General features: G+C 31.7%; 2 protein-coding genes across 2 annotated transcripts; both read right to left on the bottom strand.

The window, feature by feature from the left end:
• Positions 1-588: 588 nt before the first annotated feature.
• LOC131626663 (lysine-specific demethylase JMJ26-like) lies at positions 589-7,301 on the bottom strand. The gene is made up of 12 exons (XM_058897499.1): positions 6,340-7,301; positions 6,113-6,228; positions 5,780-5,879; positions 5,560-5,698; positions 5,204-5,267; positions 4,387-5,125; positions 3,348-3,677; positions 2,324-2,803; positions 1,491-1,563; positions 1,307-1,392; positions 1,054-1,173; positions 589-969 (listed from the first exon to the last, which is right to left on the bottom strand). The coding sequence occupies exons 1-12, from the start codon at positions 7,207-7,209 to the stop codon at positions 907-909; spliced, it is 3,180 nt and encodes a 1,059-aa protein (XP_058753482.1). The 5' UTR covers positions 7,210-7,301; the 3' UTR covers positions 589-906.
• A 5,508-nt stretch (positions 7,302-12,809) lies between these two features.
• LOC131626664 (lysine-specific demethylase JMJ25-like) lies at positions 12,810-18,568 on the bottom strand. The gene is made up of 12 exons (XM_058897500.1): positions 17,992-18,568; positions 17,806-17,905; positions 17,270-17,411; positions 17,126-17,189; positions 16,303-17,041; positions 15,436-15,765; positions 14,821-15,099; positions 14,498-14,570; positions 14,312-14,397; positions 13,843-13,962; positions 13,324-13,382; positions 12,810-13,117 (listed from the first exon to the last, which is right to left on the bottom strand). Exons 1-12 carry the CDS (start codon positions 18,432-18,434, stop codon positions 13,108-13,110), a joined length of 2,445 nt encoding a protein of 814 aa, XP_058753483.1. The 5' UTR covers positions 18,435-18,568; the 3' UTR covers positions 12,810-13,107.
• Between the last annotated feature and the right edge of the window lie 3,868 nt (positions 18,569-22,436).

The raw sequence follows: 22,436 nt of genomic DNA on the forward strand, positions 1-22,436 counted from the left end.
AATGGTTCTTCAACTCTATATGTAAGAATAGCAACCCTAAAAATGCCATCATATTGGACACAAGAAATAGAGTAGTTCTATTGATAATTTAAGGACGTGAAAAGTTTAATATAAGTTGATTTGTCAAGAGTAAATTATACTCCCTCCGTTTTTTATTATAAGCAAAATTTAACTTTTTAGATTTATTGAATAAATGATATATCTAGTCTATATATAGTCTAAATACATCATTTATTAAATAAATGTAAAAAATTAAATTTGCTTATAAAAAAAAAATGAAGGGTGTACATTCCCATAGAAAAGTAAAAGTTTAACAATATTAATGTGAAAAAAGCTCACTTGTGGGCACTTAGCCTCTTAAAGAAGTTTCAGTAATTATAAGTTTATAATTTGTAGTATATTTTTCTTCTCAAATCCCCACTAAAGACTCATTATACTTTATTTGTAAATTGAAATATCATCCTCTTTATGAAAGAAATATGTGTTAGTGGCTGGCAAAAACAATCACAGAACCTGACATCAAATCCGCAACTCACATTTTGCAAAACATGCTGCAACAAGAGCAGCATAGAATCTCATTATCATGCATTCACAATGTTCTCAATTGTATTTTCCAGTAAACTTAAATCAAACCAAGATTTTGATGTGGGCATAAATTAGTGACACTTAAATGTACAACATTACAAAACAGGTCGGTAAATAATGTTTCAAATGTACCTAATCACGATTAAGATAGGCCAATGAATTAGCACCTAACTATAAATTAGTGAAACTTAAATGTACAACATTGCAAAACAGGCGTAATTAATGTTTCAAATGATTGATGATTGTTGAACCTAAGGAAGTGACTCAGAAGAATGTACCTTTGAACCTAAGCAAGTGACTCAGGTCCCAATTGGCAGTCAGTTACCTTGTTTCCTCCAATTGATCAATCACATCAAGCATAGCATATATAGTCATTTTCTTCACCTGTTACAGAAGACAATGCAACAATCAGGAGAAGAAAATACATAAAAACAGCAGGATAGAATCAAGATTAGTAATATAGCAGACCTCCAACTTGTCCTCATTGGATCTGTGGTTTATCGGAAGCTTACGAAATTCCTTTGTCAAACGGAAGCATTCACCAACATTTTCAGGCGAGACAAAATCAAGTCCAACCTTGATGCATGACTACAAAAAAGACAATGCATGTATTAATATACATTAACGCGAACATTTCAAACAAGAGTCAAAAGAAAATCAATCAAGACATTATATCCAAAAAAGAAATTTGTAAAATGTATCATATGCATATAAGTTTTACCTTGAGATTCCTGACTTGGTGAGGACAGCCGGCAGGAACGAGAACAGCATCTCCTAACTTCTGAGTAAAAGTCCAAGGCTCGATTCCTACAAGTCAATGGTAAACTGTCAACAAAATGGTCCAATTTAATTGATCAAACCAGCCCACTTCTCAAAAGCATAAGAAAATTTATAAAACGACTAACCATACTCCTCTTTGAGTTTCCTCTTATGCTCCAGAGTCAAATAAAAGGTCTGATCATGGATGGGGTGAATAACCTATATTAACAAATGATATGTCGATCAAGATACACTATGCATAATGAGTGAGCTACCATCTGACTAGCCAGTCCTCTACATACAGCAGCCATCAGATGTCAAATACACTTCCAAATTCTCAGAAAAATATAAAACATATATAAGATATTGTGAAAAAGTTGGAGGTCTGCTATATTACTAATCTTGATTCAGTAATGGATAGAATCAAGATTATGCATCAGTACTAATTACAGACTTATAGATTATTGCTGTATCTGTATGATTTAAGATAAGAGGAGGAGAGAAAATAATAGGAATTTTGAAGATTATTGATAATAACTTGGTCTAGAAAAGTAAAACACTAATTCCGGTTTATAGGATACATAGGCAGGAGCGATTCTAACGAGAACACTTCCCTTGTGAGAAAAGAAAAAATGCCCATGTTACCATGTTACAATCATTAGGAAAAAAAACTGTGAAGGTGAGTGAAAAGGTAAAGAGAAGATTAAGGGGTTTCTATCTTTTGAAAAAGTGAAAGAAAAACTTCTTGATGTAACTCAGTTCGGAGAGGAATTTACAAGGAGTTGCCGTCTGCTAGAAACAGTTGCAATAGCAAAAGAGTGCTACAACTTTTTTTAAAACAGAAAAGGCATGCTACAAACAAGCTAAGCAATGCTTACAAATGGGCTGTCATAAACAGGGAAATTTGTAGAGCATGTTGATGGAAGCAAAAGTAATTGGTAGCAAACAGGTTATAGAAAATTAACTTAGATAATTTTACCTTCTTTAAAGGAGAGCAATGGACATGCCTAAACTCTCTAAAATGCTTCTTTAGATATTCCTCCAATTTAGGTACATCCTCTCTCCGAAAAATATCCCAGAGAGCACCATCTAAAGAATCATCTCCAACCAACAATCTATTATCTTTTTTCAGAATCACTTTATCAACCTCTTTGAGCTTTGATCCAGAAGAAAAGCCATCATTATGTGCGCCTGAGTGTTGATGAACAGGATCAACCACCTTCTCCTTGCATAATCCATTTTCATTATCCATGACTCGAACTCTATTTTGCCCGTCTGATGCATTTCTGGAAGACGATGAATTATCAAGAATGCTAACATTGGTTAGTCCATCCTGATTATTACCATGTAGATGTAGCTCCCTTTTGTCTTGCTTCAGGTGTTTTTGTGTCAGTTTCTTGATGGCACTAATGATCTCAGGTTCCATTTCAACTTTAGCAATATGAGTCAACACATTTACCTAATAAGTCAAATTATAAAAGAAATATCATTTCATTTTACTCTTAACAGAGTACACATTCAGAGACACGAAGCAAAATCATATAAAGCACTGACAAAAAATTGATCAGAAAAGACAATGCAATTGATGAGTATATATTGATTACACTTTCTAAACTAAAGGAATAGATCGTATTTGAAGTCCCAAAGAAAACCTTGTGATGCAACTAATCATAAAAAGAATAATTTTTCAAGTTATCAGTTACCAAAACACATATGTAAATAACACGTGAAAGTACATTAAATTGAATATATAAATAATCAAATTAGAGGATTATCAAAGACATGAGCAAGAAATTAAAACATGTACTCTAAACTACAAAACTAACACTGCATAATGCAATAGCTTACGGAAACATTGTAAGCGTCTTACAAACTATGAACATTTCAAGTTGATACTCAATTAAAAAAGGACAATATAATACTACTATAATATAAAATTAAATCAAGCATCAAAAGACATTCTAGAAAAACCAGTTCCAAAAAGACTAAGAATTGAAGCATACTGTATCAGACATATTACAATGGAGCTTAGTCACAGAGTCACCGCGTCCAAGCTCCTGAGCAAATCCATAAGCAATGTATGTTTTTGGGCCCATGTCTGGCTTTAGAACACCTTCAGGCAACTTCACAGCAAGGTTAAGAGCACCTTTGAAAGGATCTGTATAATCTTTATACGGCAAAGAATATATGAACTCGGCACAATGACGAGGCAAACTTTCTTCAAATAAATTAGAAGGAGGCCAATCTTTCAATTTCAAAATCTGAGGCCATTTCAGCCAATCCTTGCGACCCTCTTTGTACCCAGTAAAGAATTGGTGGCAATTAATATCTCCCTGCATTTAATCAACAACCTCAAATAAAAATGCAGAAATTAGTAGGAGCAGAATAGACTGTCGATACAATTTACCCGACTCTCTTCGACAATACAACTGATCAAAAACATTTTAAACAAGAAAACATTAAAATAAAAAGTCCAACCTAACATCACCAACACGCAATGAGCATGCAAAATAACAGACAAAAAAATCATTAGAAAAACAGCATGAAGAGGATGCAAGGGCAACAACGAATAATTTGGAAGGTGAAGAAAAAAAAAAAGGCACAAAAGGCACCAAGAAATTGAGATAAATTTGAAATATAAGATGAGAAAATATTAAGTGAGGAGTAGCACTTGTTGAAAATGTTGGGAGAAAGACATTACGACCAACACATAATCCTAATTTGGCATTTCATTAGACATCTCTTCATAAACCAAGTTGGCGGAACATCTAGAAAATGTTTCTTATAGAAGAAGTAGAACAATCCACCAAAATATGAGCATACTCTAAGTTGAGTAACTTAAAATATTAAATGCACCAAGTTATTTCTCAATCCCAAAAAGGTGGAGGTACCAAATTCAAAAAACAATGGTGAAATTCAACAGTACAGAATTGCACCAGTTAATTTTTCTGTCACTTTCAAGCAAGAATCTCATGACAATGATAATAATCATGAATTCCAGCAAGAATCCCTCCATGTTAAAGATTGTAAAATCAAACAAACCTCGCACCAATCTAAGCAATCAATTGCCTTCACATCCAAAACTGGTTTGTGCTTGGTATTTCTTATCTGACGGAATGCACGCCACATGACAAGTGGTTCCCAGCTTAAACCAGATGAGCATTCGAGTACATTACTGACAATTACAGGCTCCCCTTTGCTCCAATGCCACTGAAAATGTTTTAAATCTTCATGATGTAGATCTACAGCCCTAGGACAGTATAAAAAGTTGTCACTAGAATCTTTACGAAAAGCTGCTTTCCTTAGGTTACTGTAGGTACCATCTGCGCTCCTAACAGACTTCCAACATGAACACCTATTATCAAGAGTCTCCTCCGCATCGTGAAGCTCAATTTTTTCTTCAAGTTTTTCTGCTTTACATACTAACTTGGAGATACAATTTGGAGGAAGTATCCTTCTCATTTCAAGGAAACCATGATCACATTCATTATCTGCTTTTGGACATGGAATGCTACCGTCAGTATCTGCATGCCACCCAGATTTTGACCATTGATGAATCTCAGGCTGGACTGCAGAACGAGGTTTTTTTTTTCTGACTTGTTTCTCTTCATCTCCACCATGCAAATAATCACGTCCTCGGAAGATAAACTCAAACTCAATAGGATCTGCACCGGCTAGAAGTTGCCCGCCACGAAGCTCACAGCAACAGAGGAGACAAAGGACAAAAGAACATTTTGTGCAGCTTCTGTGGTAGTCAAATATTGATGTTTTGCAGTTATCACTACAATAAGTGTTAAATTAAAAACTGTATAGAGTTAGAATAACTAAAAAAACAAAAACATAGCAAATAATACAATACCAGTACACACGCTCATCTTTAGAGTAATCTGCTACTTTTATTGTTAGCTCAGAAAGTGGGAGCCCTGTAATGTTCATCCCAAAAGCAAATTAAAAAAATGGAAAATATATGAAACTAAGATAAACAAACTTAACACATAATCAAAAAAGAACATAAATTTAAAATAGTGCAAGTCAGGATAGCAATTATATAAGTAATCCAAAAGAAAGAAGAAGAAAAAGGAATATATAATTAATTCTAAAATAAAGAGTCAAAACCATGAAATATAGGCAAAACAATTCAGTTTATTAAGAGGATACAGAAAAAAGCATGAGGAAATGGATTACAAGATGTGATACTCTTGGAAGAAGAAATACCTTGTGTTTTCGCTTCTATCTCCTTCTCGACCATTTGTTCCTCATCCAATCGTCTCAAATGCGGAAGAAGTTCTTTCAGCATATACTTGGAGAGACCAACCCCATAATCTCTGTCGGTTTCTGTCTTGTGTTTAGTTTCCTATAATGAACCAGATGATCACATTTCTAATGTGGAATACAGAAAAATCACTGGAATAGTTAATGAAGGTGGGGAACCTACATTGAGAAGTACACTTGATCGCAAGCATGTTTTGCAATTGCAATTACCACAGCACACCGGGCATTCCTCAGCAATTTTGTCCTCTTTCCAGTTAGGATACCTTAACAAGAGATCATAAAAAAACATATACTGGTCAGAAATTCATCATCCACACACAGTCCAAACCAATAATATTTTTTCAACATAATAATAGTAATACTTGTAATTACATCCAAATACAACAGAGATGTCAGATTGTCACCCCGGAGCTGAACAAATCATATTTGATAACAAGATAACCAACACGCGAGGAATCAAGTTAAGAAAGCAAAACAGAAGTAAATGAAGTTGTACCAATTAGTTATACAGGGTATGCAAAACCTTTTCCGTTTGCAGCTAGTGCATCTGACAACCCTGCCCCTATCATTTCTCTGACATTGATGGCACATTAAGGACTCCTCTTCAATCCACTGTTAATCAAGAAACAATAATAGAACCACAATGTTATACACTGTGCAAACTATATATTCATATATCTACAAATTGAAATATAAATGAGTAAAGAGATCATGTGATGGCACCTTAGGATTTCTCTTGTTGAATTTTGGCACCGCATGTTCAACTAATGCAGGCTTCTTGTTTCTAGTTTTTCGTAAAGGATAACATTCATTATCTTTATACAAAGGCGTTTCAGTTTCAATTTCCGGACAGTCCTGATTCCTGTCCTTCAACAGAGCACTCTCAGACTTCTTTTCAGAGACCAGTTCATTCTCTTCGATTTGAATTTTTCCACCAGGTGTTTTCTTCTCTTCCCTAACAAAATCACAATCTTCCCCCTTTTCTGAAGCTTCACCATTTTCTTCAGAACTAGAATCAGTCTTCCTTTTTCTACCAGATTTCTTCTTCTCTCTCTTCACATTTTCTCTCTCCAGTTGAAAAGATGAAGTGCCTCCGTCTGCCACGTCATCGTCTTCATCAGTTTCTTCCTCATTCTCGATTTCCGCATTGTTCGTTCTTCCGCGTTTCTTTCTCCGGCAGACCTCCATTGTCCTCCCGGCAAATTTAACAGAAGATGAATCACCAGCTTCCATATCATAACCGTCAACAGAATCTTCATTATCCGTCAACGAGGCCGTTTCAGTGCCACGATTCATAGGTTCAGTTACCGTTGCCACGTCATCACTTGCAAACGAACCTTCATCGTTCTCTTGTGAAGCTTCGCTTTCTTCAGAATCGCATAAGACCTTTCTTTTCCTACTACTTCCACCACGCGAAGCAACTTGAACAGAAGAGGAAGAGACTCCTGGTGCCACGTCATCACGTATTGTTGATTCTTCGTCCTTCTTCTCCACCGACTCCTTTGATCGATCAGACACTGGTTCGTCTGTGATGGTGACAGTGACTGTGACTTTCACTGTATATGTGACTGAGTCGTTCTCTTCTCCCGCCATGGAAATTTCAAATCCAGAGAATTGATATGGATGAGTTATTAACCCTAACTATAGTTTATATGATGATGCATGCATTTGGGTTTCTTGGAAATTGTAACCCTCTTTTCATTAGTTTTTGCATTTCTTCATGTTTTGATTTTGATATTTATTGTTTATTTAGATTTAATGTATTCTTTGGAGGGAAAAGAGGTTTACTAAGAATAGTCTTCCGCCCAAAATGGCAAATTAGAATGATTTTATACTATGAAGCAAGTGGCAATGGTTTATGATGTACAAGTCATTTTTGTTAACATCAGTGAATATATAGAAACATATAGAAGGAGTGAGACCTTGAATCAATAGAATGAACAAAAACTAACTAAATAAGGGTTACACTAAACTATAAATACTACTACCTCTGGTCCTTAATACAAGAAAAAAACTACTTTTTAGGTTCATTGTAGAATTAATGTATCTGAACTATATACAGTCCATATACATTAATTCCACAATGAATCTAAAAAGTATATTTCTTCTTATATTAAGGACTGGAGGGAGTAAATGTTAAGAAAAACCTAACTATTTTTACAAATATGTAATAAAACAATATAATAATATTATTAATAATAATAATAACTAATATCTCTCGTTAAACTCAAGATGCATTAGTAGAGAGCATCGAGAGTTTGTCAATCAAAAAATGAAAACGTTTAATGGTATGCGTCTTCGTAAACAAATCAGCAATCTGCAAAATGGAGGAGACAAACGGTATAGTAATTGTCCCATGCTGAAGATGATGACGAGTGAAATGACAATCAATCTCAATGTATTTGGTACGCTCATGAAAGAACGAGTTGTGTGCAATTTGAGTGGCACTTTTGTTATCACAATACATAGGAGTTGGCTTGAAAAGAATGACACCCATATCAGAAAGTAGCCAACGCAACCAAACTATTTCAGTAGTGGTGGATGTCATAACACGATACTCAGCTTCTATAGAAAAACGAGAGACAATATTTTGTTTCTTACTCTTCCAATAAATAAGAGAATCTCCAAGAAATGCACAAACCCCTGTGATAGACTTACAATTTGTGGGGTCGTCAGCCTAATCCGCATCAGAATAAGCACGAAGGAAAAGACCTACAATATCTCTTGTAGAAAGATTGAAATTCTATATCACAAATAGAATTGTTAGACATTGAGACTTTATGCTTAAATATGAGGGAGTTATTGGGTAGAGTTTTTTATTTTATTTTAATTAGTTAGTAATTTTTTTTATTGTCTAAGCAGTTTGTCATTAGATATACGTTGATCGAATATTTAAGTTTTTCAAGATATTATGTTTAAAAATTAACTAATTAAAAAGAGAATAAAAATAGAATTGTAGTGAAGAAAATTAGGAAAAAACAACAAAAAGAAAAGAGGGAAAAAAATCAAAGTTTAGTCTATATGTTATTAGGGAATTATCAAATACAAAATGAGATAAATTTGACGGGTCAAAATCAAGCAATTGAAACTTGAAGGATCAAAATCAAACAATTGTAAAATTTTGAGGACCAGAATCAAGCAATTCAAATTTGAGGGGTCAAAATCAAACAATTGAAAAATTTTGGGGACTAAAATCAAGCAATTCAAATTTGAGGGGTCAACATCGAGAAATTGAAAAACTTGGAGGACTGAAAATGCATTTAAGTCTTTTAATTTTTATTTCATTTATAGGTATTTTATTATTAAAAACTGTTTTTTATTTATTAAATATATTAATTTAATAATTACTAGTAAATAAATATATTAATCCAATAACTATTTAATAAATAAAGGTTTTTTCTTTACCCACCTCCCTATGGGGGTCACCCCAGCGAAAATACCACTTTACCCCGCTTCGGAAATGCATTTCCGAAATATTTTTTTTTTCTAAATTTTTCCAGACTTCGGAAGTGCATTTCCGAAAAAATCTCAAAATCAATTCGGAGATACATCTCTAAAAAAACAAAAAAAAAATAAAAATCCCAAAAATTAATTTTAGGATATTAATTAATTCACATATCATAAATTTGATATAATTTATGAGTAATGAATAATAATAATTATATATTTTGATATATAATTTATGAGTTATGAATAATAATTATTATATATTTATACTCTGATTCATATTTTAAAATTTAAAATAATTTTAATCAAAAAAATTAAAATAATTTCACTTACAAAATGAGTTATAATTTTTTATTTATATATTTATATATTTATAATAATTATTATATATTTACAAAAAAAATAAAAAATGAGTGTTTTAATTTATATATTTGTATTATAATAATTATTATATATTTATAAAAATTATTATATATTTATATATTTATATATTTATATAATAATTATTATATATTAATTATAAATATATTTATATATTTACATAATAATTATAAAAATTAAAAAAATGAGTGTTTTAATTTATAATAATTATTATATATTTATATATTATATATTTATATATTTCACTTACAAAATTAATAATTATTATTATATATTTATATATTTCTATTCTGATTCATAATTAAAAATGAGTTATAATTTTTTATTTAGTTTAAAAAAATTAAAAAAAGATTTTGTCTTAATTTTATTTAATGAATAAATTTTATATTTAACTCTATATAATTCAAAATGTACTTATGAAATTAAAATGTTTTTGATTTATATAAGTTAGTAAAATAATTTTTAACTTTAAAATTGTTTAGGAAATTTTGATTCACCTTGATTTTATTGATTCACCTTCATTTTATTGATTCACCTTGATTTTATACCTATTAATTGTATTGATTCACCTTGATTTTAATTTTTTAATAATTATTGAATTCTTTCGGAAGTGTATATCCGAAACATTCCAAGACTAATTTGGTCTTAGAATATTTCGGATATGCATCTCCGAAGACACCCCTCTCCCAAAAAGGGGTGTTTTCGGAAATGCATCTCCGAAAACTCAAAAAAGGGGGTGTTTTCGAAAATGCATCTCCGAAAACAAAGGGGGTGTTTTCGAAAATGCATCTCCGAAAACACCTTTTTTTCGTGTTTTCGGAAGTGCATTTCCGAAAACACTTTTTTTTTCAATAAAAGTACGTTTTCGGAAATGTATTTTCGAAACAAGGGGTATTTTAGTAAATTCGCCAGAGGAGACTAAGAAGGTTAGGAGGTGGGTAAAGAAATTTCTTAAATAAAAATTGAATTTTTTTATAAAGAGGACAACTTTTGTACTATCACAAAAAGTTGGATAATGTACCTTCAACCAATCACATGATATCATCTAATCATAACACATTTAATTATTTATTAAATATTACAATTATTTGTTGTTTTCAAAGCATTTTACACAGGAGGTAATCTTACCTAATTTTTTGATTTGGGTAGATAAAGAATTCACCTTTTTATAATAAAAACATAAAAAAAAATATTATAAACATGGACTGGACTATGAGGTAACTTTATTTTTAAAGAGATAGGTACACTACTACAGAAAACATGTTTTTTGCCTTTTTTTTTTGTTTTTACTAAAAGGTATTTCACTACAGCCTTTGTTAAACTCCGTAGTGAAATGTACCAAGAGTTATAGGATTCAAATCTCAATTACTTTATTATCCCAGCTACTTGTATACCATTACGGTTATTATTTTCAATCGTGGTGTAAAGTTCAATCATCGCATCACGGTTCTTCTTGTCAACCGTGATGAAAAGTGATATGTTTTTAATATATAAGCGAAAGTGTTCGTCGCCCAATACATAACAACAGTTTCTCTCTAAAGGAAACTCTAACATATTTCACTATTCTCTCTTAAAACATAACTCTGACATCCATGTCACTCTTCACACATACTGCAACCTTCAGATTCGTCTTCACCAATCGCTACCTTGAGGTTCGTTCATTAAACTTATGATCCGATTTCGTTTATGTTTCTTGTTAAAAATGGGTTCTCATTTTTTCATTTGGTGAATGTTCTCATTTTTCAGATTCGTCTTCACCACCTTAACAAATCGCATACTTTAGCTATGGTACATATAGTTTGTGTTGCTATGAAAAAAATACAAGTATGAAGTTATTGTGGAAACTTCATTCACCTTGTATTTATTTTTCATAGCGTCATAAACTATATTAACTTCATAATTTGTTCCCGTTCCACGATTAGTTTCAATAAAAGGTGTGTTCTTGAAACATTTTATTGTATCTTGTGTTGTTGTTAGTGTTTTGTTGCTAAAAGGTGTGTTTTTTTTTTTTATTTTGTTGTATTTATTTGTTGTGTTGTTGTTGTTGATGAATGTTCCCAGAACAAGAACAAAACATTGCTAAATCACAAGAAAAAAACTTTTTGTGGGGGCACGAAATGGCTTGCAGTACAAGCAAGGAGTGGGCGAGGGGGTAGGGTGGGGTGGGGGTTAGACAGACCCAATAGATTTTTATTAAGGAGTGGGCGAGGGGGTAGGGTGGGGTGCGGGGTTAGACAGACCCAATAGATTTTTATTTGGTTGTATTATTTTGAATTTTTGTAATAACTTATTGTATGACTTTTTCTTAACTGAGTGTTATGTTTTTTCATAATTGACTATTATATTTGAATCAACGTAATGTATGACTTTTCCTTCTAATTCATGGTCTTAAATGATCGAACATATAGACTCAAAAATATTAAAATTCAGTGAATAAAAATACCACAACCGAGAACATGGGGTATTTTTGAGATACATTTTCGAATACACCGAAATAACGTACGAAAATGTATCTACGGACTATGTGTTATTCAAAATGGGGGTGGATATCAGAAATATAAAAATTGCGTGATTTTGAGTGCGTCCAGAAATTAAAGGACATTTTTCGTATTTTCTGTTTGTTAATCAATTGTATTTTGGGCACGTTATAAATATATTGAGCTTTCAATAGTTATAAATATTCATATTTATCATTTTTGTGAGGACAACGTTCAGAATGTAATATGAAAAAACTGAAGAAATAACTGACAATTTTTGCCTATCGACGATCCACTTATAGAGGCAAGTGTAAAAAATGAAATTTTTAGAATTTGAGACATCAGAAATATAAAAATTGCGTGATTTTGAGTGCGTCCAGAAATTAAAGGACATTTTTCGTATTTTTTGTTTGTTAATCAATTGTATTTTGGGCACGTTATAAATATATTGAGCTTTCAATAGTTATAAATATTCATATTTATCATTTTTGTGAGGACAACGTTCAGAATGCAATATAAAAAAACTGAAGAAATAACTGACAATTTTTGCCTATCGACGATCCACTTATAGAGACAAGTGTAAAAAATGAAATTTTTAGAATTTGAGACATTTTTAAAAATTTGAAAAACAATTCCAAACAATTTAATTTGTGTGTTTCATATACAAAAAGTTAGAGATCGAGAATCCCTTGAATATAAAAATGAATTTGTTAGAAATTTGGTTAACTATTTTCTTGTAATATTTTTTTATCTCTTATAACAATTCTTGAAAATCTATAGTTAATCGAAAAATTGTCATCTCCCTCAAAATATATCAATTTGATTGAATTGAATAACCAACTATTGTGTATAAAAACATAGGAAAGTATTGTGTTTCAGTGAATATAATTACTCAAGTATACTATATTTGTATATCTGAATATTCCAATATCATTCACCTTGTGTGCTGAATATAACAAAGGGAAGTATTAATTTTGAGCCAATATAAATCTACTTCACTAAGACTCAACTTAATTATATTTGTACACTTGATATAATTATCTTTTTGCAAGGAATCAACATCTCCCCTTTTTTTGCAAAATATGAAACCTTGAGTTTTAATACAAAGAACCCAACATTACCAAACCTCATCAAAATGGATTCAATTTCTCTCTCTCTCTAAGGTATATTTATACAGGAACCTTGGTTACCCAGACCTGTTAATTGAATGGCAATCATCAATCTTCATGATATTTCATGCAATAAACGCAAATTTTAAATCTTGAGTCTAGAGAACCGAACAAAAATGCATGTACACAAGATATAATCTATCAATGCCTTTGACAGCAAAGCAAACAGGATAATCAAAACATGTAAGTATAGAATTCCATAAACAAAGAGTCTGAAGTTTGCAATTACTAACCTTGCTTTCTCTAATTTTTCAACCACGTCACGCATAGCATGGATGATAATTTTCTTCACCTGATACCAAAGAAGCAGCCATCGGTAAAAAAAAAAGTACATAAAAACCCAATAAGAAACTGTAGACATATGATATGACACAGAAACTTAGAATTGAAATAGGTTGATGATCAAGATTTTAAATATTCAACAAGGATTGAAACAGACAAACAGTCAATATTAGAAGTTAGAACCTTGCGAGCAATACTGATTTGCAAGCGTATTTACCTGCCCTTGAATATGTGAGAATATATATACGAAAAGAATCTTACATTACTCTAATACTAATATTATGATAGACTTAGAATATCTTAGTTTATCTCATAGGATCAGTTTCTTACCTTGTGCTATTTCTTACGATTAATATCTATATTACTCAGATATTTTCATGAACTGTGATTCCCTATTCATTAAGGATTAAGAGTATCGTATCCCTATAAATACGAAAAAAAACAATCAAATAAAAAATAGTCTGGCACACCTCAAACTTGTCCTCGGAGGCTCTGTGATTTATCGGAAGCTTGCGGAATTCCTCTGTCAAACGGATGCACTCACCAACATGTTCAGGAGAGACAAAATCATGTACAACCTTGAAGCAAGACTGCAAAAGAATGATGCATATATTGACAGACATTTCAAGCATCGTTTAAAAGGAAAAGCAATCATGACAAAAAAAAAAAGTGAGCTAATGATATGTGGCTTCAACGATTTGCAAGAGATCATAGATTGAAGCCATCATGCTGTACTAATTAGGAAGTATATGAATTCAATTTTAGCCTTGAAAAGTTAGATATATAAGCAAAGTTGTCCAGAGAAGTTTTCTAAATTTTAGAGAACACGAGTATAAAGGATGGGCTTTGAACCAAAAAATAAACCAGATATTAATCTAGTTCAAGCTGATATTCCTCACTTCTAAACAAAGAAATGTGTACCATGTATGTAAATTTTACCTTCAGATTTCTAACTTGGTGAGGTAAACCCGCAGGAATAAGAACAGCATCTCCTAGCTTCTGAACAAAAGTCCAAGGCTCAATTCCTATAAGTTAAAGTTGAAATGTCAACATATTGGTACGATATAAATGATCAAACCAGTCCACTCGCCAACCAACAAAGAAATATTTATTAACATTACTAACCATACTCCTCCTTAAGTTTGCTCTTATGCTCCGTAGTCAGATAAATGGTTTGATCATGAATAGGGTGAATAACCTACATTACCAAAGCATATCTCAGTCAAGAAGATACAATCATGTGTGTCATGTATATTTAATTTAAGAAATAAATAAAAACTTTACTCAGAAGAAAGTATGAGAAAGTATAAATCTAATACTAGTGCAATGATTTACTCCAAAAGTTTAAAAATACATGATTTATAGACGATGTTAGCAGCAATGAAACTAAATGGTCAAAAGGGCATCCAGTGAGCTAGATAATGGAAAATCATCTCAACTAATTTTACCTGCTTTAAAGGATCACAGTGGACATGTCTGAACTCTCTGAAATGCTTCTTTAGATATTCCTCCAATTTGGGTACATCCTCTCTCCGAAAAATATCCCAGAGAGCGCCATCTAAAGAATCCTCTCCAACCAACAAACCATTTTGTTGTTTCACTGTTACTTTCTCATAACCATATAGCTCCCTCTTATCTTGCTCGAGGTGCTTACGTCTCAATTTCTCAATGGCTGTGGTTTCCTCAGGTTTTGGTTCCACTTTAGCAATATGAGTCAACACATTTACCTTACGACCAAATTACAAAACAAACTAGATTTCATTTTCCTCATAATGGAATATTCACATTCGAAGAAACGAAGTAATAATTATAAAGCACTAACAAAGAATTGATTAATGTATCATTCATGATTCAAATCCTAAAAATACTTTGCAGTTTATGCCATTGGTCATAAAAAGAATACTTTTATGAATCATTAATTACCGAAACAGCGAGGGAAGTAACAAACCAAATCAAACATAATCAAATGAGGACATTTTCTAAGACTGTGCGAGGAACAAAAGTTCTATTAATTAAGTCCTGAAAAAACAGGCCAGGAAAGGAAAAAACAAATTGAAGCATACAGCATCAGACACATCACAGTGGAGCTTAGTCACGGAATCACCACGTCCAAGCTCCTGAGCATATCCATAAGCAACATATGTTCTTGGCCCCATGTCTGGCTTTACACAGTGATCCGGCAATTTCACATAAAGGTTGAGAGCCCCCATAAAAGGATCTGTATATTCTTTAAAAGGCAAGGAAGATATGAACTCGGCATGATGACGAGGTAAAAGTTCCTGAAATAAATCAAAAGGAGGCCAATCTTTCAATTTCAACATCTCAGGCCAATTAAGCCAGTCATTGCGACCATTTGTGTACCCAGTAAAGAACTTGTGGATGTTAATATCTCCCTGCATTCAATTAACAACTCAAATAAAAATGCGGACATTAGGAGCAACAGAATAGCCTTACAAGTAAGAACAGCCAAAAAATCAGTAACATAAAGCAGATACAATTTACCATATGCTGTTTGAAAGTACAATTAGACAAAAATATTCTCAACAAGAAAACATAAAAAACAATAAGTCCAACCTAAGACCATGAGCATGTGGTGAGTATAGCATAATAAGTTACAACAGGTAAAATATCAGGGACACCAGACAGCAAGAAATTTAGATAAATGTTGAAAATTCGGCTCATTGCGTTGCAGTCCCTCCCTAGTTTCCATTTATAAACATATGATTAGGTCATATATTGTCCGATGTGAGACTCTTTAACAATAAATTGAAAGATAAGATGACAAGATATTGAATAAGAAGTGAGAAGTAACATTAGATGAAAAAATTGGGAGAATTAGCATATGACAAGCACTGAGACATTATTGGTAACACATGTCAATCACATGATAAAGAATCCCTCTATGCTAAAGATTGAGAAATCAAACAAACCTCGCACCAATCTAAGCAATTAACTGTCTTCACATCCAAAAGTACATCAAACTTGGAATTGGATATTTGACGAAATGCACGCCACATGACTAGTGGTTCCCAGCTTAAACCAGATGTACATTCAAGTACATTGCTGACAATTACAGGCTCCCCTTTGCTCCAGTGCCATTGAAAATGCCTTAAATCTTCCTGATGTAGACCCACAGCCCTAGGACAGTACAAAAAGTTGTCACTGGAATCTTTACGAAAAGCTGCTTTCCTTAGGTTACTGTATAAACCATCTGCGCTCCTAACAGACTTCCAGCACGTACACCTATTATCAAGGGTATCCTTTGCAACGTGAAGCTCAAATGTTTCTGTAAGTTTTTCGGCTTTACATACTAACTCGGAGATGCAATTTGGAGGAAGTATCCTTCTCAGTTCAAGGAAACCATGATCACATTCATTATCGGCTTTTGGACAGGGAATGCTACCATCAGCATTCGCATGCCACCTAGATCTTGACCACTCACGAATCTCAGGCTCGGCAGCATCACGAGGCTTTTTTTCTTTGACAATTCTATCATCATTTCCACCATGCAGATAATTACGCCCTCTGAAGATAAAATTAAACTCAATTGGATCTGCACCACCAAGAAGCTTCCCATCACGAAGCTCGCGGCAACAGAGGAGACAAATGTCAAAAGGGCATTTTGTACAGCTTCTATGGTAGTCAAATATTGATGTTTTGCAGTTGTCACTACAAAAAAGAAAAAGTGTTAAGTCAACAACTATATAGCATTATAATAAGTAAAAAAGAATAATATTCCAAACAAGTCTCTACCAGTACACTCGCTCATCTTTAAAATAATCTCCCTCTTTTACTTCAAGCTTTGAGAATGAGAGCCCTGAAATTCACATCCCAGAATTAAATTATAAAAACAAAAATACATGAAACTAAAAATGAATTCTGGCTATAGAAGAATACCTTGTCTCTTAGCTTCTCTTTCCTTCTCAATCATCTGTTCTTGATCCAACTGTCTTAAATACGGAAGAACCCCTTTAAGCATATACTTAGAGAACTCAACCTCCTCTTCCTTGGTGTTGGTTTCAACCCTTTGCTTCATTTCCTATAGTAAACCAATTGATTACATTTCAAATACAGAATACATAAAAAAAAAAAAAAAACAGAAGAATAATTAAGGGTCTGTTTATTGACTTGTTAGAGCTTTTCTACTGCTGACATAACTTTTGTAAAAATGTTTGGGAGAATTAATTAAACCAGCTAATGACCTTGTTCATGAGTTGTTTTCAGCTTATTTTCACAAAGCCTCAAAGATAGGCTATGAAAATAGCTTATAGCTTATACAAAAACAATTTAACTACTTTTTTATGGATTGCTGAAGAAGCAGCTTATACACGAGCGTTTATAATGATAAGCTGCAAATAATAAGCAATTATGATATAAGCTGCAAATAAGCTGTCTATCCAAAATGAATAATCTAGAAGAGGGTGTTAACTAACATTGATAAGTTTAAAGGATCGCAAGCACGCTTTACAGTTGCAATTATCACAGCACACAGGACACGCTTCAGCAACATCAGTCTCTTTCAAATTAGGATACCTTAACAAGACACAAGAAAAGGAATTCAATCAATATATAATCAAAACTTTACAATTATCAGCTCAAATAATCAAGTCATATAATACCAATTAGTTAAACATGGAATGCAAAATCTTCTCCGTTTGCATTTAGTGCATCTGACAACTCTACCCTTATCATTTCTCTGGCATTGATGGCACATTAATGAGTCTCCTTCACTGCATGTAACTTTCTTGTTTCGAGTATTCCTTGAAACATCACTCTCTGACTTTCTTTTTCTACCAAGTCTCCTGTTCTTCTCTTTGCTTAACAACACTGGAGTATAAGAAAAAGAAGAAGAAGGTACTCCAGGTGGTGCCACGTCATCGAGTTTCCTCGTTTCTCCTTCCTTCTCCACCGGTTCCTTTCCTCCATCCTTTTCCACCGGCTCATTTCCTTCATCGTTGCCCTTAGCTGAACCTTCATCAGGAAGGAGTTCGTCAGGGTCTGTGATGGTGACGGTAACGGTAACTTTCACCGTATATGTGACTGTATCGTCGTTCTCGTCCATCGGAAGTTCAGATGAAGAGAATGGAGTTTTTTCAAAACGAAAATGGCAATGTAAACCCTAACTAGCTAGATATGCTGATACTCCATGCATTTTGGTTGCTAAAATTGAAATTGCTTTGCATTTTGGTTCATCTTTGTTACCGTGCTAAAATGGAATTTGTACTACCCTTCTTTCGCGGACTCGTGAGATGAAACGCTCCGTTTTGTTGTTTTGTTTTTTTCAAAATTTTATTTATTAACGAGTCTTTCTGTTATCTTTTATAAGCAACTTTTACTTTTTAGATTTATTAAATAAATGATGTATTTAGTCTATATATTTTTCAAATATATTATTTACCATATGAATTTAAGAAATAAAATATGTTTATTAAAGAAAATGGAGGGAGTATTTATATTTATTGAGATTTAAGAATGTTTTGTAGTAATTAGAAGAATTTATTTCTATTAGATGAATTTTAGAAAACAAACAACCAAAACAATTAGGGTTAAATAGTGTTCACCCCCTGCCAAAGTAGCGAGATTCAAAACATAAAAAACATGTCTCAGCCAGGTTTTGAACCCGGTTGCATGTGCTCATAATGCAAGTTTATTACCAACCGAACTGCATATTAAGTTGGTTACAAGTTATGACTTTCATATACTTATACTAACATCAAAAATATATTTAAACGTTAACAATAACTAAATTTAATCATATCACGTTATAAACTAACGTTAACAATAATTTAAACATTAATATGACTTTTTTATAAACTAACATGTTAATGTTTATTAACATTTTAATGTTATAGATATATAGTAAATAAAAATGTTAAAAAATGTTAAAATGTTAATAAAAATATTTAAAAACATATATTCTTTAAATTTTTTATAAATTATTAAATATTTTTATAAATTTAAATTTCTGCTAAATTTTTTTAAAATATTTAAAATAAAAACGTTAATAAATATATATAAAAACGTAAATAAAAACGTTAATATTTAATAATTTATATAAATAATTTTTCAAAAACATTTTTGATAAACATTTTTATTCAGTTTTTTTCATTTTTCAAAAACATTTTTCATAAACATTTTTATTCAGTTTTTTTTAATAATTTTATTTAAATGTTTTTTTTTAATTTTTTAATTAACGTTTTTTTTTATAATTATATAAATGTAATATTTAATAATTAATTTAAACATTTTTTTAATAATTTTCATAAACATTTTTTATTCAGTTTTTTTAATTTATATAAACGTTTTTTAATAATTTTATTTAAATGTTTTTTTAATAATTTTTTTAATTAACGTTTTTCTAATAATTTTATTTAGTTTTTTAATTAAATTTATTTATTTATTTTATTTATTTATTTATTATTAATATTTATATATTACTTTATTTATTTATTTATTTATTTATTTATTATTAATAATAGTTATGTATTAATTATTTATTATTAATATTATTAATATTTTTATTACTTAATTAATTAATTAAGTAATTAATTAATTTATTTATATATTACGTAAATAAATAAATAAATAATACATAATTAAAAAAACTGTTATAATTTTTCAATAATATTTAAATTAAAAAAAGTGGAATTATTAAAAAAATTATTAAAAAAAACTGTTAATAAACGTTTATTAAAAAAATATTTATATGATTTTATTTAAATGTTTTTTTTAATAAACGTTTTTAAAATACATTTAAATATTTTATTAAAAAAAACGTTATAAAACTATACATTTATATAATTATATAATTATAAAATACATTTAAAAATGTTATAAAATAATGCATTAAAATATATTTTATAATTGTATTCAGCAATGTATTTAATTATTGTATTCAACCATGTATTTTATAATTATATTTTATAATATATAGAACTCCATTACAATTCTAAGCAACTAAACATGCTTGGTCTGGTGGTAAGCTTGCAGCAATTTAGCCTTGGTGACTTGGGTTCGAATCCTAGTTTTGCAACTTATTAATTTGCAATTTTTCAAGCTTTCCAAATGCAGCAGCCATGTCATACGCCCAGTCAGCCAAACAAGGATTATGGCGCCCAGTCAGCAAGATTCTTCCCAGCCCAGCCAGCCAAACAAGGGATAGGGGGTGTCTGGAAACAGAATCTTGTTTTCTAAGGGGCGAAGGCTAAATTTTTTTTTAATAAGGGGGAAAACCGAATCTCGCTACTTTGGCAGGGGGGTGAACACTATTTAACCCAAACAATTAAAAGAAAAATCTTTCACAATAACTAACATTTTTAACTTAATTATGCAAATAACCAATATTTTAAAAATTTTATCCAAATAATTAAGTTTGGATTTGCAAATAGGTGTTGCGCCATGAAGAATGGCCGGATTTCTGTTTTGAAATATTGAGAATATTGGTTTTTGTTTAAATAGAAAAGCAAATTTCTCCTGTTTTAAAAAGAGATTAGAGTTTTTTTGTTGGCCCTTCTCATTATCTTTATCAAGGAATGGACAATACGACTTGTAATGGTCAACTTTGCCACAATTGTAGCATAAACGTCTTGATTTTCCTTTCTTGTAATCATCCTCCTTTGAAGATGTAGATTGTCTTCTAAATTTGTTGATGTTTTGTAAAAATTCTTTACCCCGTTTCTTTTTATGTAACTATTATATCTTTTCACAAAAAGTATCGTTTTTTCATCATCTAAATTCTTATCGTCACTTGTTTCACAATCACTTTGCTCATCTGTTGAGACCTTGAAACAGAAGTTTTTAGAGCAATAGACTTTTTTTCTACCTCCTCATCCTTGTCCTTCTCCTTGTTTTGCTTCTTCTCATGTTTCTTCAAGCAAGTGAATTCTTGATCATGTTCTTCATCCTTATCCTTCTCCTTGTCTAGTCTTATAAGATCATTAGCTTCCTTGATCGCGGTGACCTTTGTTTGTCAATCCCTGGTAAGACATCTCAACACTTTATTAGTACCAATTTCATTGAAAACCGATTTCTGAAGTGCATTCAAACGATTTATGAGATGGGTGAACCTCTTTTGCATTTCGGCAATGGTTTCACCATGCTTCATGCGAAAGAATTTAAACTCTTGCTTTAGTGTAATAATTCTAGCTAGTTTAACTTCATTAGTTCCCTCGTGGGCAACTTGCAATGCATCCCACATAGCTTTAGCAGTTTCACAATGGGAAACACGATAATATTCATCAATACTAAGAGCAGTTATGAGAATATTTTGTGCTTTTCAATCGTAATATTCATCCAATTATGCTTTTGGGTTTAGGTATGACTACACCATTATCATCAGTCATAATAATTTGAGTTGGACCGTTTATAACGACGTCTCACATACCATTATCATATGAATTGATATGAATAAACATACAAGTCTTTCAATAACCATAGTTTTCACCGGTGAAAATAAGTGCTCTATTGTACATCCCTTTAGGTTCGGTAGTCATTTTCTAATAAGCATTTTTGAAGTACATAACGAATTGGAGCTCGTTATATCACTTGTTAGACGATGACAACTTATCTAGAGGGGGAGAATAGATTCCCAAGTTAAAATTACCCTTTAAAATTGTTTTTGAAAAGCGCAAAAACTATGGCAATCAGGAGATTTAGCCTAGATCAAATAAGTCGTCTAAACCTGTAATACGGTGAACTGACTTTTTATCGATCGAAATGTCGCGGTTAAGCATGAGTCGCCACCGACTTTTATTTTATCCAAACAAATTCAGAAAGGCTAAAAGAAACAGAAAAAAACCTTTTAAAGAAATCTAAGTTCGGGGGGTAATTTATGCAAAGGGAAGGTGTAAGGCACCCTTTGCATCCATGGTTTTCCATGGGCTCTTAATTGCTTTGTTTGCTCGTTTCCAGAAAATGTAGATGAAAGAGGAAAAATGGACTTTAACTCGTAAATGAGCGTAGCCAGTTTTTTTGAAGAATTTTGAGAAAGAATATAGAAAATAGAGCATGGCAAGGCAATTAGGGGCAATTACCTTAAACTCAGATGATAGGTCTCTTTTTAGCC

Source organism: Vicia villosa, unplaced genomic scaffold, assembly GCF_029867415.1.
Source record: "Vicia villosa cultivar HV-30 ecotype Madison, WI unplaced genomic scaffold, Vvil1.0 ctg.000318F_1_1_1, whole genome shotgun sequence".
Taxonomy (NCBI): domain Eukaryota; kingdom Viridiplantae; phylum Streptophyta; class Magnoliopsida; order Fabales; family Fabaceae; genus Vicia; species Vicia villosa.